This window comes from Lemur catta, chromosome 18 (assembly GCF_020740605.2).
Source record: "Lemur catta isolate mLemCat1 chromosome 18, mLemCat1.pri, whole genome shotgun sequence".
NCBI classification, from domain to species: domain Eukaryota; kingdom Metazoa; phylum Chordata; class Mammalia; order Primates; family Lemuridae; genus Lemur; species Lemur catta.
The window spans coordinates 36812133-36831668 of NC_059145.1; the positions used below are offsets into that span (position 1 = coordinate 36812133).

A 19536-nucleotide genomic window follows, 5' to 3' on the forward strand; every position below is an offset into this window, starting at 1 on the left:
AGAAACAGAGAGCAGTCAAAAGACTTACAGTCTCTGTTGGACTCTTAACCCTGGTAATGTTATTGTCCCCATTCCAGACTCCTGTTTTGATGTCTGTTCTGTCATTCTACGAAGTGTTCACAGTGGCATTCTCTTTCTTAGATCTAATTGTATGCATCATATACGAGCATCTTTTTCAGCTATTGTATTTCTTTTGACCTTGAGTTAACTCTGTAGCTTACTTGTGTCAGTTGCTCCTTACATCTGCTAGAATAGTTTTCTAAAAGGTTACTGGTCACAAGCTTTACATTGATTGCTCATGGTTTTGAAGAAGCCATCATGCTCACAAACCAGAAGGAAATTTGCAGATTAAAAAGTATTTTAGGCTGGGTGCAGTGGCTTATACCTGGAATGCTAGCACTTTGGGAGGCCAAGGCAGGAGGATCACTTGAGCCCAGGAGTCAGAGACCAGCCTGGGCAACATAGCAAGACCCCATCTTTACCTTAAAAATAAGAATAATAATTAGCCAGGCATGGTGGTGCATACCTGTAGTCCTAGCTACTCAGGAGACTAAGACAGGAAGATGGCTTGAGCACAGGAGTTCCAAGTTGCAGTGAGCTGTGATTGGGCCACTGCACTCCAGCCTGGGTGACAGGGTGAGACCCTGTATCCAAAAAAATATTTTATACTTAGACTTTGTTTGATTGTTTTAATGTTTACTAGGTTGTTTTTGGTGCTTTGAATTTTTTCAGAATTGAACATAGTAAAAATGTCTAAATGTCTGAAAGCTCGATACATTTTTGCCTCCTCACTCTGGAGAGAGGGAACAAAGACCCATGAAGTCGTTACATTCTTCTTGAGTTTGTGCAGCAGAGAATGTCTTCCTTCCAAGTTGTGATCCAGACTAAAGCAGTACTCCAGAGCCTCATGTCCTAGTGTAAACCCAGCTAAGAGACACAATAGGTGCATAATGAAGGTGGGACTGAAGTCTCCTTTGGTTAGGGCAACCATATAGTTTATTGTTTGTTTGTTATTTTCTTAGTGGTTACCCTGGGGATTACAATTAACATCTTAAATTTATGACCATCTAGTTGGAGTTAATAGTGACTGTTTCAATAGTATACAAAAACTCTGCTCCCATACAGCGACATCCCTCCTTTTGTATGTTATTGTTGTCACATTTATGTGCCCATTGACATAGATTTCTTTCTAATTATAATAGAAAAAAACAAGATGACTTACAACCTAAAATATAGTAATACTAGCTTTTTTATATTTACCTATGTGATTCCATCTACTGGTATATTTTGTTTCTTTATATAGCTTCAAGATATTGTCTAGTGTCCTTTCATTTTTTTCTTTTTTCTTCGTGATAGCCTACCATTGAAAATGTCCTTTCATTTCAGCCTGAAGGACTCCCTTTAGCATTTCTTCTAGGGCAGGTCTAATAGTGACAAACTCCCTCATCCTTTGTTTTTCTGGAAATGTCTTAATTTCACCCTCATTTTTGAAGGATGGTTCTGTTAAATGTAGAATTCTCAGTTGATAGTTTTTTTCTTTCATATCTCATCAAATTTGGGAAGGTTTTGGCCATTATTTCTTCAAATATTCTTTGTGTTCCTTTCTCTATTCTCCTTCTGGAACTCCCATTATACCTATATTGGTACACTTAATGGTGTCTCACAGGTATCTTAGACTCTTCATTTTTCTTTAGTTTTTTTTCTTTCTGCTTCTCACACTTTCTTCAAGTACACTGATTGTTCTGCCCACTCAAAATCTTATGTTGAACCCCTCTAATAAATTTTTCATTTCAGTGACTATTCAGCCCCAAAATTTCAATTTAGTTTTTATAATTTCTGTCTCTTTATTGATATTCTCTGTGTGGTAAGACATTATACTGGTTTCCTTTAGTTCTTCGAGTATATTTAAGACAGTTGATTTAAAGTTTTTGTTTAATAAGTCCAATGTCTGGGCTTCCTCAGGAACAATTTCTGTTAATTTCTTTTTTTGCTATGAATGGGCCGTACTTTAGTTTCCTTGCATGCCTCCTAATTTTTTGTTCAAAACTGGACATTTAGGGTATTATAATGTGATAACTCTGGAAATCAGATTCTGTCCCCTTCCTCAGGCTTTGTTCTTACTGCTTGTTATGGGTTGTAGTTGTTCGTTAGGTGACTTTCCTAATTTTTTTTTTTTTTTTGAAGATTGTATTCTTTGTTGTATGTGATCACTGTAGTTTCTGTTCTGTTAGCTTAATGATTCGCTAGTGATTTGACAGGGTTTTTCTGAAATGCCTGGAGCAAAAAAAGCCTCTCTGTCTCTGCAGCTGGGTTCTCTGCATGTGTTGGAACATACCTTCAACACTCTGCCTTTGTGTTTACTTCCTGCTTGCGCAGAGCTTGAAGGTCAACCAGAGATGATAGCTTAGGGCCTTCTCAGGTCTTTTCTGAGCATGCTCCCTACTGTTGACATGTGCATGGCCTTATAGGTTCCCAGGAATATGTAGAAACTTTTAAAACCCTTATTCCCCAAAGCATCTCACTCCCCACCTGTTTTCTTCCCAGGCTTTTTGGCATGTCTGTGGTTTGCCACAACTGATAGATAGCCTTTGTCCCAGCTGGCAGCAGCTGGTTCATTTGCCATTAGATGTGCTGTGGTTTGAATGTGTCCCCTTCAAAATTCATAGGTTAAAACTTAATCCCCAGTGCCAACAGTATTGGGAGGTGGGGCCTTTTGGGAGTTATTTGGCAGAGCCCTTATGAACAGATTAATTGTGTTATAAAAAAGACCTATGTAAGTAGGTTTTGCTCTCTCTTGCACTCATGCTCTTCTGTCATGTGATGATGTAGCAAGAAGGCCCTTACCAGATGCTGGCACCTTAATCTTGGACTTCCCAGCCTCCAGAACTGTGAGAAAATAAATTTCTCTTCTTTATAAGTTACCTAATCTGTGGTATTCTGTTATAGCACATAAACTGACTAAGATAAAATATTTTCAACAAAAATACTTCCAAGTTAGGCAAAATAAAGGCAGGCGACCTGTGTTAGTCTTAAGGAAGCCACCCAACAGATCAAAACAGATAACCACAATTCTTTGAGCACAAGGACTGCTCTACACCCTCAGCACCAAAAACTCACACCAGGAATTCAGGCTGCCATCTTCAAGACTGCCACTGAGACAGAAAGAGGGCCAGAGGGAAGAATGAGGATAAGTTAAAGCTCTCCTGCCAAGTTTCAGTCACTTTTTTCTTAATTAAGTTTTTTCCTTAATTAGTTTGCTTGATTGCTATAAACTTTTGACTATTTTCCAGAGTTCAGATAAAGTTGATTCTGACAGTTTTTCCTGGATTTTTTCAGTATTTCTGTAAAGGAATGGCCCTTGGAGCTCCCTCCTCCTCCATTTTCACTGAAATGATTTGGAGTAATTCCTTTCTAAAGGCATCTATTAGAGTATGTTGCATTCTACAGTTTAATACCAGTTTTATATCCGGGATCTCATTTGATTCTCAACATGACCCTATAAGAAAGATGCTGATATTCTCAAAAAGGTGAAGGTACTGCCCAAGGAGTGGGCCAGAACTAAAACCTACATTTTCCCTCTCTACTAGCTGGTTTATAGGTAGCTGGGACACTTTGGAGAGTGAAAGGAGGTACCAGCAATATTAGGCAGAACAACAGGCATACAGTAAGACATATGTTTACTTTATCTTGAGATGAAACCAAAAAGAAAATGCACGTACTAGTCACAACATGGGATTTCAGCCTAGCTTGTGGAATTCAGTATTCCCCAACCCCCAAAGAAAATGAGTTTTATTACATAAGCTTTGGAGGAGTTATGATTTCATTGTGTTAACTATACACACTGTTATATGTACATCTTATTTTTGTACTGTTTTTCTTTCTCTGAAATAGAAGTTTTGAAGATAATTAGGTGAGGTGTCAGTTTTTCATCTTCCATTACATACACAGAAGGAAGCAGTCCTGTTTTCCTAACTGTTAGATATATGTTCTTTGTTAAGTTCTGTTGAAGAGTTAACTGACTTCATTAACTTAAACAATGATCAGATGGTCACACCTGGCAGCGAGTATCTCCACACTTAACCACTCGGTGATAAAATTTCTAGAACCGGGGCTCCTGAAACATGCTAATTACTAATTTATTTGCAGGTTCTGTTTCCTTCATAGTAGGTTTTTCTAGTGCTTCATTAGTTAAAACTGAAACTCCTCAGTAAGGCAAGAAAAATAAAAAGTTTAAAGATTTGAAAGAAAAAACAAAAGGGTCGATTTTTTTTTCAAAAACTTTACTATGTATATAGAAAATCCAAGAGATATTCAGATAAACTATTAAGTATAATTAATGAAAATATAAAGATATTTATATTTCTATTTACCATGAATAAACAAAATTAAATAAATATACCATTTACATTCAATACCTAGGATTAATCTTTAAAAGATATATAAGACACCTACACAGATACAAAACTATAAGAAAATTACTGGGAGAAATTAAAGAAGATCTAGCTGGCCACAGTGGCTCATGCCTGTAGTCCCAGGAGGGACTGAGGCAGGAGGATCGCTTGAGCCTAGGAGTTCAAGACTGCAGAGAGATATGATTGTGCCACTGTACCCCAGCCTAGGTGACAGAGCAAGACCCTGTCTCTAAAAACAAAAGAAAGAAAATGAATTCAAGATGACCTTAAATAAATGAAAATGATCTATCATGTCTATATTCAGAAGATTCAATATTGTAAAGATGTCAGTTCTCCCCACATTGACCCATGGGTTCATTGCAGTTCCAATAAAAATCCAGCAGGTTTTATAAATTTTTTGTACTTTGTTAAATGCAGCTTCATAAACTCCTGTCTTTTGGGAGTCTGTCTTTTGGGAGTCTGGTAGGACCCACAACTCAAGACGCAGAGATATCACATCCATTTCAGGGCCACCAATCACTTTCACTCTTTAGCTGTGAGCAGAATTCTTACCCTTTCCAAATGTATATTTTTCTTTCTCTAAAATATGAAAAATCTTAACTGTCCCTTTTCTGAATTGAAAGGCCTTTGGATTATGTAAATAAAGTGTTGTGTAAGTCCAAGGCAGTGATAGTAATTTGTAGCTATTTTAAGCTTCTAAAATGTTTCTGATCTGTTTTGCATGTAAATATTTAATAAGTTGTTAACAAAAATTAACATTCTTGTTAAGGTCAAGAGCAAAATACAGATGTCCTTATTGCTCTTACTGAACATTGTTCTGGAGGTACTAGCCAGTGCAATTAGACAGAAGTAAGAAACAGAAGTCTAAAATAGGGAAAATAAGGAGATGAAAATTTAAGAGAATCAACTAAGAAACCATGGCAAACAGTAAGAGAAGTAAGAATGGTTGAGTATGAAATAAATAACAAATCTATTATTTTAAAAGATTCAGTAATAAGATAAAATGCCTTGGATAAACTTAATGGGATACGTGCCGTATCTATATGAAGAAAGTTTTTAAATGCTATTGAGGAAATGCTTGAACAAACTGAAAAGCATACCATGTGCTTAGATAGGTCTGGACATCATAAAGATGTCCATTTTCCCTAAATTAATCTTTAATGGAATCCAAATAGGTATACCAGTGGGAATTTTCTTGTTAGAAAGTTGAGACTAAATAAACTGATTTTTAAAATCATATCAAAAAAGAAACAAAATAAAAATCAGGAAAATTCTGAAAAGCATAGTGAAAAGGGGTCTTTCCTTACTAGATATTACAACATTATATTAATAATATTATAATAATTAAAGCTATTTTATGGTATGTGAGTAAAGAAATTAATTGAGCAAAATAGAAAGTTTAGCAATAGGTTCAAATATAATTTATGATAAAGGTGTCATGCTAAATAAGTGAGAAAAAGTAAATTTTTCTCTAAATGATATTTGGAAACTGGATAGCTATTTGGAAAAATAAAATTGTAGCCATATCTCACATCTTAACTTCAGATAAATTCCCAGATGAATTATAGATTTAAATGAACATAAGTTGAGGCAAAAAAGATAACAAAAGAAACCATGGGCAAGAAATTCTGTTCATCTCCAACATAAAGCCTGGAACCCATATAAGAAAAGATGCATAAATTCAAGTATATAAAAAATAGAAACTATCTGCATGACTAAAACTGGCAGAAGCAAAGACAAATGGCAACCTTGGGAAAATATTTGCAATGTATATCATAGAGATCTAATTTCCCTCATATATGAAGAGCTCCTATAAAGTAATTAGAAAAAGGTCAACATCCAACAGGAAAATGGAAAAAGGTTAAGAAGAGAGAGCAGAAAAATTACCAGTGGTTCTTAAATGAAAATATGACCAATCTCAGCTATTAGAGAAATGCAAATTAAAACTACCCAGATCCCCCCACTTTTTTTTGAGATTACCTATCAGATCATCAAAGATCCAAAAGACATTTTGTGTTAGTTGACAAGAGCATAGGGAAGCAGTGTTCTCCTACTTTTTGGTGGCCTATGAATTAGCACCTCTATGGAAGTTAATTTGATAATACTTGCAAAAATTAAAATGTACATACCTTTGACTCAGCTTTTGTACTTCCAGAAATTTCTATGTGCAATTTTTGTTTCTGAAATTGGTTCTACCTCCTGACATGTGCAAATTGATATGTGTATGTGTGTCTTACGTTGTTTATTTCAGCATTGTTTAGCTTCAGCAAGAGAGTAAAAATTTGGAAACAACCTAAATATCCATCAGTAGGGGAACTAGTTGAATAAATATAATATGTTAATACAAGCAGTGATCTTGAAGATATATGATTTTGTGACATTTAGATGCAAAACAGTGTAAGTGATGTGCTACCATTTGTGGGAGTTTTTTATTGTGATAAAATATATATAACATAAAATTCATCAATTTAACCATTTTTAAGTGCACAGTTCAGTGGCTTTAAGTCCATTGACAATATTGTACAACCATCACTACTATCCATTTCTAGAACTTTCTCATTATCCCAAATAGAAACTCTGTACCCATTAAACAATAACTCTCCATTTTCCCTTCCCCCCACCCCCTAGTAATCTGTTCTACTTTTGGTCTGTGAATTTTGCCCATTCTAGGTACTACATATAAATGGAATCATGCTATATTTGTCCTTTTGTGTCTGGGCTTATTTCACTTAGCATAATGTTTTCAAGGTTCATCCATACTGTAGCATGTATCAGAATTTTATTCCTTTTTAAAGCTGAATAATATTCCATTGTTTATATACCCCATTTTGTTTATCCATTCATCTGTTGATGGGCATTTAGGTTGTTTTTATGTTTCAGCTGTTGTGAATGATACTGCTATGATCATTAGCGTATAAGTATCTCTTTAAGCCTCTGATTTCAGTTCTTTTGGATATATCGCTAGAAGTAAAATTGTTGGGTCATATGGTAACTTTGTGTTTAAATTTTTGAAGGAACTGACAAACTATTTTCCATAGTATGTGCACAATTTTACTAATCCCACCAGCAATATACAAGGGTGCTAATTTCTCCACATCCTTGCCAACACTTGTTATTTTCTATTTTTTTTTTTAATAATAGCCATCCTAATTGGGTGTAAAGTATATATCCTTGTGGTTTTGATTTGCATTTCCCTAATGATTAGTGATGTTGAGCATTGTTTCATGTGCTTATTGGCCATGTGTAGGTCTTCTTTAGAGAAATGTCTATTCAGATTCTTTGCCCATTTTTTAATTGGGTTGTTTGTCTTATTATTGTTGAGTTGTAGAAGTTCTTTATATATTTTAGATATTATACTCTTCCTAGATACGTTTTACAAATATTTTCTTCTGAGTTTTCTTTTCACTTTCTTCATAGTACGCTTTGAAGTACAGAAATTTTTAATTGTGGTGAAGTCTAGTTTATCTTTATTTCCTTTGGTTGCTTTTGCTTCTGGTGTCATGTCAACCATTACCTAATCCAAGGTCACAAAGATTTACACCAAGGTTTTCTTCTAAGAATTTTATAGTTATGGCTCTCACATTTAGGTCTTTGATCCATTTTGAGTTAATTTTTATATATGGTATGAGATAGGAGTTCACCTTCATTATTTTGCATGTGGAAATCCATGCATGGGACCAGTACTATCTGTTGAAGAAATTATTCATTTCTCCCATTGAATCGTCTTCAACCCTTTATCAAAAATCAGTTGCCCATAAAAGCCTAATTGTATGGATTTGTTTCTAGACTTTCAGTTCTATTCCATTGATCTATATAGTCTGCCTTTATGCCAATATATACCCTTTTATATCTTTTTAATTTTGAATCATATGACTATATTAATTCAAAAATATTAAAATTTTGAAACAATTATTAACTATGACCACAATTTACTCCTTTAATTTCTCTCCAATTTTCCCTTTCAGGAAAGTGTGCTGTGTTGTCATTCAAGGACTTCCTCTCCTGCAGACCAACTGAAATACCAGAAAATGACATTCTGCTTTGTGAGAGCCGGTACAATGAGAGTGACAAGCAGATGAAGAAATTCAAGGGACTGAAGAGGTTTTCACTCTCTGCTAAAGTGGTAGATGATGAAATTTACTACTTCAGGTAAATCTTGAAAAAACTAAGGAAGAAAGAGCACTTCAGCTAACTGATACCAAAATAGTGTAGTCCAGGGCCAGGTGCTGTGGCTCACGCCTGTGATCCTAGCACTCTGGGAGGCTGAGATGGGAGGATCACTTGAGTTCAGGAGTTCAAGAGCAGCCTGAACAAGGGCGAGACCCCATCTCTACAAAAAATAGAAAAATTAGCCCAGCATGGTGATGTGTGCCTATAGCCCCAGCTATTCAGGAGGCTGAGGCAAGAGAATTACTTGAGCCCAGGAGTTTGAGGTTGCAGTGAGCTATGATGATGCTGCTTCACTCTACCCGGGAAGACAGAGCAAGACTCTATCTCAAAAAAAAAAAAAAATGTAGTCTGGTGTTGTTGTTGTTGTTGTTGTTGTTGTTGTTGTTTTATTTCATCTTAAACTAGAGGAATAGACATTTCAAGTAGAAAATATTGATTAATTCAGTTAAAGATTAAAGGAAAACTTTCATAATCTGCTGAGACCTAGTAACTGCTCTAATAGTACCTTTGGCTTAGACTGCAGTAATTATAAATTGGAGGCAAAAATACTTTGTTCTGGTTTACATCCTGTCAGGAGATTTCTCAGTTCCACAGATTATGAAAACTGTTTTCACTGCAGCTAGATCCCAACTTTGGACTCAGTGATTTTGTGGGTATTAAGAAGAATCCTTTAAAAACAAACATCTCTAAGTGGAAGTGACTTCATAAATACACATTTAAACTCTTTTCCTTGCTACCTTTAGAGTATACATTGCAGATTGCAGGAAGTCATTTCTAGACATTAAGGTAGAACACTACTTTCTGAACCAGTCCTGGAGTGGTATTAGGTAATTTTAGTTTTTTTTATGTCACTTCTTTCAGAAAACCAATTGTTCCTCAGAAGGAGCCCTCACCTTTGCTGGAAAAGAAGATCCAGTTGCTAGAAGCTAAATTTGCCGAGTTAGAAGGTGGAGATGATGATATTGAAGAGATGGGAGAAGAAGATAGTGAGGTCATTGAACCTCCTTCTCTACCTCAGCTTCAGACTCCCCTGGCCAGTGAGCTGGACCTCATGCCCTACACACCTCCACAGGTGAAGGTGACAAGTTCCTGTTACTTGTCTTATTCCCACCTTTGGTTTGCAACAGACCCAAACCAAAGTAAAGAGACATCAAGACGCTCCATGTGTGAGCTTCAACCTAGAATTCTGCAGGAAGGAATAGATTTTTTTTCTTTCTCAATGCTATTATTTCTGTATTTATTTATTTTTAATTGATAAGATTATACATTTATCATGTCATGTCACTAATAATTTATTATTATGCCATTAATGCCATTAATAATTTAAAATTTAATATCTTCTAGAATTTCATAGATAGCTGTTTTAATGGCAGGTTTAGTTAGAAGACTATCCCTGCCTTGTACTGAAGAAAAGCAATAGGAGCTTTTATTGCCCGTATCTTTTTAATTTCTCCTTCTTAATTTAGGACCTCATCTTTTGGTTGAGGGTGATCCCTATTAGTATTTTTTTTCTCATTCAGAATTTTGTCAAGACTTAATTGTGAGGTCACCATTACAGATTGCAGTCATGGAATTCAGTGACACTTTCATTTATTTTTTACATGGTAAGAGGCAAGGAAGAGGTGTGTTTTGATCAAGAAAATGGCCAGCTATAAACTGAATATGTCTATAGAACAGTAACTATTGAATCACATGTTCCTGGCTTCCAAAGCTTTTGAGAGGTTAACTAAATGCAGTGTTCTGATGCACCATAAGAGCTTTCTGTCTTACAGTCTACTCCAAAGTCTGCCAAAGGCAGTGCAAAGAAGGAAAGCTCCAAACGGAAAATCAACATGAGTGGCTACATCCTGTTTAGCAGTGAGATGAGAGCTGTGATTAAGGCACAGCACCCAGACTACTCTTTCGGGGAGCTCAGCCGACTGGTGGGGACAGAATGGAGAAACCTTGAGACAGCCAAGAAAGCAGAATATGAAGGTAAATAGAGACTAGGCACAATTGTCTCAGCTTTCCAAGCAAGGGGGTGTTTTCAGGAATGCACGTGCCTAGACAGGTTTTACTCTCTTGTTCTTACCACTTGCCACGTGAACTTTGTGTTGAGTACCGTTCCAAATGGCACCCAACAGCAGTTTAGATGCCAGTCTTGTCCTGACTGAGCAGAGCGCTACCCCTGACGGCCTCTGATCCTGGTGTGGTTTCCCCCCACCCCCAGATTTTTCAAACAAATATTTTGCTATTAAAAATTGCATGATTTTTTTTTTCATTGATCCCTATAAGCACACATATGTTGAGCTGGGGAATGGTTGTATAGTGATATTAAATAGAATTTTAACTAAAATTCATCTGAAAAGGGCCTTTTAAAATCAGTGATCTTCTGTTACAGCTCTCAATAAGCTGTATGTTTATTTTTATGTTTTTAAGAGAGGGAGGGAGGCTGACAGTGAGCCACGTATTCAAACTACAGGCTGAGGCCTTGCTGAAGTGCTTGGTTTCCTAGGCCAGTCCTGGCCTGTGCTATGTCTGCGTTCATAGCTACTTTTAAGGCACTTGGAGTCTCTTTGATGAAGCTCAATTGCCTTTATTTTTCTTTTACTCTATAATTAAATCACTTTTGGCCATGAGCTGTCATTCAGGGATTTGTCGGTTCTTAGCTATTTAGGGACAAATACTTGAGAGAGATTTCTGGGTTTTTTGTTGTTGTTGCTTTTTAGTATCAGGCACAGCTTTAATAAAGAAATGAGTAGTAAACATTAGATTAGGCAGGACTATTGCCCTTTTATCTATATTTTTCCATTTGGAATTTTATATATTGATTCATTTTGCCAGTTTAGAGCTTTCCTCTCTACATGGTCAACTGTTAACTCTTCTTTGCTGGGTACAAACCCACTATTTTCCAGCAAATGTAAATTAATTATTAAGGCTGCTCCCTTTATTAAAGTTTATGAAGTCTTCAAAGGAACCCTCCTTTAAAAAAAAAAAGATTTTATTTCTTTCATTTGTTACAACTAATTGCTTATTATAAAATTATCTGACAGACTTTTCTAAGGATCTTCTGCAGAGGAGCCTAATCCTGCAAGATGCTTAGCCAAAAAACATTTTGTGGCAAAACCATTTCAAGATGCATTCCAAACTCTCTCTTGGAAACTTACGATGCATATTCCCATGCTAAAGACTTTAAGACCTATGATAAAGAACCTGTTTTTTTTTAATCTGGCATTTTTTGAAATTTGACCAGGTATTCATGTAATACCTATTCATATACTGAAGAACTAATATATTTTGCAGAACATTCTTTAAGAAACCCTAGTCAGTTCCATAAGAACCTAGAACTTTGGGGAGCTTTGCCATTTCTGACCTTAGTGAAAGTTAAGACCAAATATACCATTCAGTTGGAGGACTGTTGGAAATTAAGCTAACAGGCAAATGAAGCCAGTACTGGGTGGCTGGTTATTTAGGATGTGAACAGGAGAGAGGTATCTCGAGATACTTATAAAGGTAAACACACTGGAGCAGGGCTGAAGAGTGGGAGAGATGATGGCTTCCAGGAAATTCTGCCAGATTTAAAAGGGAGTCAGAAATTCAGTGAGTACCTAGGGAGGGGAAGTTACATGACTCAACAGTATCTGTTTGAGACATAATATCTGAAGTTTTGGTGTTCTCACGTATTAAATTCAAAACCCACAGTTTGGAGTTTGGCTGGCTTAGTTTTAAAGTTCTTTTTTCCAAGACAGCCTTATTGGGCTTCTCCTAGAAAGAACCAACAGGTAGCCAGTCCAATATTCTCCATAGGCCTGAATTTTTCTAGTTTTTCGACTTTGTTTTTTTGCTCTCGCATTTTACTGTGTCATTTGTGTAGTGAAAAATACTAGAATTTAAAGTGGAAGTCTATATCATCAATTTTTTTTACTGCTAGCTCAAGGAAACACGTTGTTCAAATAGCCTTTGTCCCTCACATTCATTGTACAAAGGGTCTATAAACTAGGACAGTGTTTGTGAGCAATGATAAGTCTATGCATGCAATTCTGTCACAGCCAAGGGGCCTTTGACTTGCTTGACTTTCATACTCTTACACTAAAGGAGGACTGGAGCTGTTGCTTCTTGATTCTTTTTAAAGCCATGTGACCTTAAGCTATTTCCCCCTCCTCAGATCAGTGGTAGTCTCTTGAATTCCATGTTGGAGGGTTAATGTGTGGCAGTTAGAGTATCATATTAGTAGTTAGGGCCACAGGTTGCTGGTTCTCTCTGTATCCTTAGACAAGTTACTACCTGTCTTCCAGCCTCCATTTGCCCATGTGAAGAGTGGGGGGATTTCCTGTTTATGAATGGTGAAGCAGAAGAAACCCTATATGGTTGGAGTTTGGGGAATACAGTGTTTCTAGAGTTCTCCAGTAAAGGTCCAGACTGCTGGCTCCCAAAAAGACTGGGAATATGTTCATTGAGGCTGCTTGCTCTGGGGATTCAGGCAGGGTAGCTCAAGGGAATGGGGGAGGTGAGGGGTAGCAGGATGTTCTGCAGCCCAGAACTACCACAGCAAATTCCCTTCTTGTATTTTGGATGAAATAAGGTGGATTCTGGAATTTTCACTGATTTAGGATGATCTATGGTCAGTATTGAACTGCTCAGCTTCAGGCAACCTGGTTCTTTCAGTATACTGTCCACTGCTACATATGTGTATATATAATTCCCTGCTTCTGATGATTGTAACCTGGAGTACGAGTATAATGCATTTTTTTTCCTTGAGATTTATTAAACATGACCTCTTTGCTTCACTAGAACATAGAAATTAGTGTTTACTTTCCCTAAAACCTTGTGGAGGAGGCAGTAAGCTACTTTTCCCTTACAGAGTTAATTTTCTTCAGCTGCTAAATCCCATGACACTAATGATGAGTCCTCAAATCTTAGTAAAATTGGGTACAAAGAATCAGGAAATATAGTAAGTAACAATTGTACCAAAAATTATAATGGGCCATGGAATTGCTTCATGTTGAAATTATAAATAATCTGTAATGCTATTAATACTAGAATAATGGTAGCGCTTCTCATCTTCAGGGTGCCTCGTGAGATTAACCATGGTGGTTATGCTGGTGACGTGTTTAAATAAAACCTGTGCTTTCTGAATGTGTGTTGCAGTCTTAACATTCTTGAAATCTTTGCAGACCAGTTCTCAAGATGGGATAGGAGAGCTGGACTCTAGGTTACCAAGTGAAATCGGCCCGACTTCTCCTGTGTTGAGACTAGTCATCTACTGTTCCTTCCATTGAGACAGAACTGTTGCCTGTGTTTTTACTAGTCCTGTTGAATGCAATGGATGGTATTTTGAATTCCTGGGTTAAAAACAGAATTGAAAATCTGAAATGCCTTTACAGAGCGGGCAGCTAAAGTTGCTGAGCAGCAGGAGAGAGAGCGAGCAGCACAGCAACAGCAGCCGAGTGCTTCTCCCCGAGCAGGCACCCCTGTGGGGGCTCTCATGGGGGTGGTGCCACCACCAACACCAATGGGGATGCTCAATCAGCAGTTGACACCTGTTGCAGGTAAAAACAGGAGCTAAGACCATTTTTTTCCACTTTAAGAAATTCCTTCATTTTTTTTTTCTCCAATGAGGAGTAGGCCACAGTCTATAGCCTTTTCTCATGACAGATTCAAAGTCTGAAGTCATCCATGTCGTCCTATATTGCCTTTCCCATATGGGCAATGCCTCCTTTCTGCCCTAGAAATGGGCCCTGGGCCCAACCCTGGGAACTGGTAGGGAAGAGCTGCTCCCTGGCTGTGGGCATGGTCTGGTGATGTTTTCCACCCCAGACTACTCTTGATAGAGTGCTATAGCAGAAAATATAAATAGACCCTGAATTCTGTTCTAGAGGAATTCCCAAGAGAAAACACAGAACCAGTCTTTAGGTGGTATAGATTTTCCCGTCTCATTCCAGTATTCAGTTTGCCTTGTTCTGCTGCAGCCATCCTTAAAAGACTGACCATTTCAAAGGACTTTTTGACAACGAATTGTAAATCCTTTCTTGGTCACCAATGTGCATGACTGCTAAATATTAGAATACAAAGTCCTTATTCAATTCATTGTGCCCACTCTGTAATGCTTTTCTATTTAATTACATTAAACTGCATTTTCTGTTAGTATCCCAGTCACATATTTAAAAAAAAAAAATGATGAATGTGGTTTGCTTGTGTGTGTTGTCTCTGGTTCTGGTAGCCATAGCAAATTTGACTCTTCTTGATTTGAATATACTTGTCTGACATGTCTCCAGTGAGAAGCCTGCAGACCACCTCTCGGGCTCCTCCTTTGAGATCTCTCTGAGCCTGGTGAGGTCTGTACAAGCCACCTGTGTTTCTTCTTAAGCAAGCAATCTGACCTCTTTCCTAGGGAGTCCAAGACAGTGTTTGTTCAAGGCAGGCTCGTTGGGATGCTGTTTTTGATTTTGCTGTTTTTGTTTTTGCTTTTTAAGGAAGAGTAGCATAGGATAACTTTTCCATTGTCGCTCCTAACTTTTGTGATGGCAAGTTCTCAAATGCACTGTCGCTGAACTCAGCAGTTGCACTCGCCAAAGCACATCTAAATCATGGCTTTCAGAACTTTCAGTGTAACTGATGGTGATCTAACAAATCTCATAATCGCCTGCTCTATTCCATGGCCCATTTTGGTTAATGGGGTTCCAGAGGTTTTTAGAAATCAGGCCTTGAACATGGGGACTTTGAAAGTTAGAATTCCCTCATTGACATCCTGTTTTGTTCTATTTGACATGTGATATTGCGGCACTATGCCCTTGACTTCAAAACCCAGGAACACATTAACAAAATGAATACAAACAGCTAAAAACATTTAAAAAACAGCAGCTGCAGCATTTTAGCTCCCTGTTGGGGAATAACATAGAGCTGTATGGATGAGGAGGGTCAGCCCTCTAGAAAGCCCCTGCTCCATTATTAAGGTTGTACTGGCCAGACTTCTGGGCCATGGGAGTGAAGGGCAAGCATTCTCTACAATAACCAGTCTTTCATCCTCAGTGGGAACTTTGCAGCTAAGAGGATGATTTTTCATGGTCTTACAGGTTGCTTAGGGCCTGAGTCTTAGCCTTGTTGCTGTCTGAAACCAGCTTTGCTTACAAGCATTGAAGCTCATTTGAACACATGTGACTGGGATAATAAATGCCAAAGTACAGTTTAATGAAGACAAGTGTCATGTCTTTCAGTTCTTAATAATTTCTTCAACCACAGCCCATGAAGGCTGCGTTCAGATGGGCTTTTGTAATTGAAAGCAAAGCCTCCTAACATCTTTAAATTTCCTACCTACTTAGCCCTAAAAGCTATAACTGGTGGTATGGTTAAAAGGCAGTATGGTAGCATTGCATCTCCTCATGGTTAAGATGATGGTGTCTGTTCATAAGTAGTTTTTACTCTGAACTCTCATTTTAAAAAATGAAACTTATAATCCTATTTCATGTATAAAGATATGACCATTTAAAATTGTTATATTGGTTTATATAACTGTAAGTGTTTCAGTCAGCTTAGATATGACTAGTGAAGTAGGGTGAATCGATCTCAAAATTTCCAATAATTTCATAGCTTTAAAAGACTAAACCTTTGTAAATAAATACCTTTCACATAATTCTTCAGGGAAAGTCAAAGAGTAAAATTTTCAGAGTCTGGAGTTTTCCACTGTTTCCCAGAACCCCTCTCTTCTACAAAGAGTATTTTATAAAAATAAGGTTTGGCACCAGTCCCTCAATCCTCCCTTTTTGAGGAGCTGTGACCAAAGGTGACTGCATTTTGGGGAGAGCTTTGTGTTCTTGTTCATCGTGATCATTACAAATCTCAGAAAAATGAAGTTTTTCTTTTTTAAAAAAATGCCATGTGGTTTTAAAGGTCTTTTGATAGGTGAGTCCTTGACATTTTGAAATTATTTTCTTTCTTTCATTCCTTTTGCCAAAAATACTTGTTTGCTGAAACTTTTCCCTAGCCAGCAAATAATATTTTGTTATGTGAAGGTGCACTTTGAAAATAAAGAGAAAAAAGCCTCTGTGCAGAGAAATTTTTTACTTCAATTAAAATGCTCCCTGTTAACTGAAGGTTTATCTGAGGACATTTGTGAGCTTGGAGACAGTGGTGACAATTGGCCTCTTCTCATGTCAGCAGAGCCTGATTCTCCAGCTGTTCCTCCTTAAGGTCTGTATGTAGGCTCCTAAGCAACCTGAGCTTTGGTTGGCTTGGAAGGGTTCAGGTTTTATCTTTATTTTATCACATTTTGAGATTGAAAGATGAAACATTCGCTGCTATGGCTCTTTGAAGCTACTCCCCAGCACAACCCATTCTTTTAACCAGCAGTGGGTTGGTGGGGCTAGAAGGGAGGAGGAACAGATATAGAAGCCTTGAAAAAATTTTGCCCCCAAGCTGGAGAACCATGCTTTGTGATCAGGACTATGCGCCTCATTTCCCTCCATTCCGGTTTCCCCTCATGTGTACCCATGATAGGCATATGAACGTGAGCAGAGTGGAATGATGGTGTTTATGTTATTCAATTAGAATTGCAGTCGGCAGAACTGCTCACTCGTTTGAACAGCTTGCAGTAATCATGACCTTGGGAAGGCTGTTATTAGAACTTTTTATTGTTATTTAACTGAAAACATGCAGTATATTTATCCCAGGAACAATAACTACAGATAATATAATATACTAAGTACTAATTCATCCAAATGTTGGATTTCATATTGGTAACTTTTTATTTTGTTCATTATTGCAACAAAATAATTGCACTAATTGCCGTTATATCATGCAGTACTAAGGGCGCTTTATTCATTGGTAGTGCATGTGGGAGGGTTGTTATTACTTAGCTCATGTTGCATGTTAATGATGCATGTCTGAAATTTGTTGTGTCCTTCAAGGCATGATGGGTGGCTATCCGCCAGGCCTTCCACCTTTGCAGGGCCCAGTTGATGGCCTTGTTAGCATGGGCAGCATGCAGCCACTTCACCCTGGGGGGCCTCCACCCCACCATCTTCCGCCAGGTGTGTCCGGCCTCCCGGGCATCCCACCACCGGGTAAGAACTTCATCCTCATTCACTCATTAATGTCATCTTCATGTTCTCTTTTTCCTCCCTCAGCCAGTTGTTCCAGGAGGCACCTGCTGCCCATTATGGCCAGGCCTTCCCTCACTGAGAATCCCAGGGTTGTCAGCAGCAGGGCCTGTCCTGTGTGTTGAGCAGGTGGTCCAGCACTGTGCCTTTGTGCAGCTGACTGCCTGGCAGCAGCACAGGACACATGGCAGGGGCCAGACTCAGCAGACCAAGGGGCAAGAGGCATCTTGTGTAATCACTCAAGTAGTTTGACATGTGCTTCAAAAGCCAACAGCCTAGAAGGCCATGCCTTCTTGTCGGTGAATAGTTTCCCAAATTACTAGTTTAGAGTCACATATAAAAATACTTTTTGCTCCTGAGTGTATTTCTTCCTTCAGTGCAATTCTTATCTCACAAGGTTTTCTGTATAGAGCCTCTGTTCCATCTCCCCCTCCTCTTCCTCCTCCTCCTCAAACAGCCCTTCTATGAGATTGCAAAGTTGCTAAGGTAGAACTCTTCAGAAATCCTTTGCTCAGTCTAATTTGAACAAAGGAGGGAGAGAATGAATTTGCACTGAATTAGTTTTCTGTGAGTCCCCTAAAAAGCATGACATAACATTTTAAAGAACAGCTTAGCCTACCCTCCTAGCTATAGACACGGGTTTGTCTGTCAACAAAAGCTCAGAAGTTCTTTTGTATAGAAATATATAAATGGAGTCCAGAAATAGCTACATTCAGTTTCACTTTATAATAAATTAGCAAGCTGAAAAGTTATTTTAAAGAAAACTTAAATGAAAGGAATATCACAAGTTTCCATGTTAATTGCCATCATATGCAAAAGAACTCTTAGCTATAATCTAGTTGGAGGGAATGTGACATTGAGATGACTTGGAATAGCATTGAAACATCAGCTAAGGGCCCAACCCAGATAATATGCGCATGGAAACTTGATAGATTTGCTTACATCTGTGTTGGACCTACCAATGATAGGGTTTTGCAAAGGATGCTTCAGAGGGTGGACCTAGCTGTGTGCAGGGTGAGCAAACCTGGTGGCTTATTCTGGAGCCTCCAGCCACACTCTTTGTGAGTGTTGCTTAGAGTATGGCCATCACTCCATAGAAGCATTTGCTCCAAATGTTTCCCAAAGGAGGAAATGTTTATGGGGGTGGATACTTCATTGTAGAAATTGTAGTCTGTGTGTGAGTTGCTATTGCAGCAGGAGTCAATCATAAAATAAGTGTTCTCATGTGGCAAGTAGACTTGGTATCTTATTGAGTCTCTAAGACCATGCTGGAGATGACACCTTCTAGGTACATGTAGTACTCAGTGGGAACCATGTCTAAGGCCAGTACCCTCTAGATAGCAGATGTCTTTTGGTGGGTGTTAGGATGTAGCTATCTTCCATTCCCCTTCTTGAGATTCTGAATTGAATTTGAAGGAAGTACAACACATCTGGTTGTAGTCAGGAAGATAGGAAAGAACCCCTCTTAGTGTTCGCACATGCACATGTCTAAGCAGGCTTTGGGGAGCAGAGGATTCAGTGAGCTTTTCTGGTGACTCTTCTCACTGGCCTGCCCCTGGCATGGCATTTGTAAATAGAGGAAGTAGAGGGGGTTGCTGATTTGTTTGTGTTGCCCTCCAAAGCAATGATATAGGCAGCTTAGGGAGCCACACTGTGTTGTGGAGTCTAAGGTGGGTAAGTGTCCTGGGTGGGAGGGGGACGGGTTAACATGATGCTGGAGCAGCAGCTTAGCACAATCTCCTCATCCCTGAATAATTATCAGGATCCTACTGTGGTGATCCAGGTATACTGGGTACTTGGGAAATAAAAATCCCTGCTTTTTAAACAGAAGCTTTATTATTTATTTTCTCTCTAACAAATAAGAGGATGTCTGATACTTC

The 19536-nt window shown here is 38.1% G+C and overlaps 1 protein-coding gene across 16 annotated transcripts in view; it reads left to right on the plus strand.

Moving 5' to 3' along the window:
* Window positions 1–19536, plus strand: part of PBRM1 (polybromo 1) — a 120342-nt gene that overhangs the window by 94656 nt on the left and 6150 nt on the right. For 3 of the 16 annotated variants that reach the window (XM_045530020.1, XM_045530016.1, XM_045530018.1), the window contains 5 exons: window positions 8378–8561; window positions 9444–9660; window positions 10355–10556; window positions 13946–14110; window positions 17465–17620. In XM_045530020.1, the coding sequence (XP_045385976.1) occupies window positions 8378–8561; window positions 9444–9660; window positions 10355–10556; window positions 13946–14110; window positions 17465–17620 (924 nt within the window). The remainder of the gene's footprint in view (window positions 1–8377; window positions 8562–9443; window positions 9661–10354; window positions 10557–13945; window positions 14111–17464; window positions 17621–19536) is intronic. The other 13 variants (XM_045530028.1, XM_045530022.1, XM_045530026.1 and 10 more) reach the window with 7 other exon arrangements.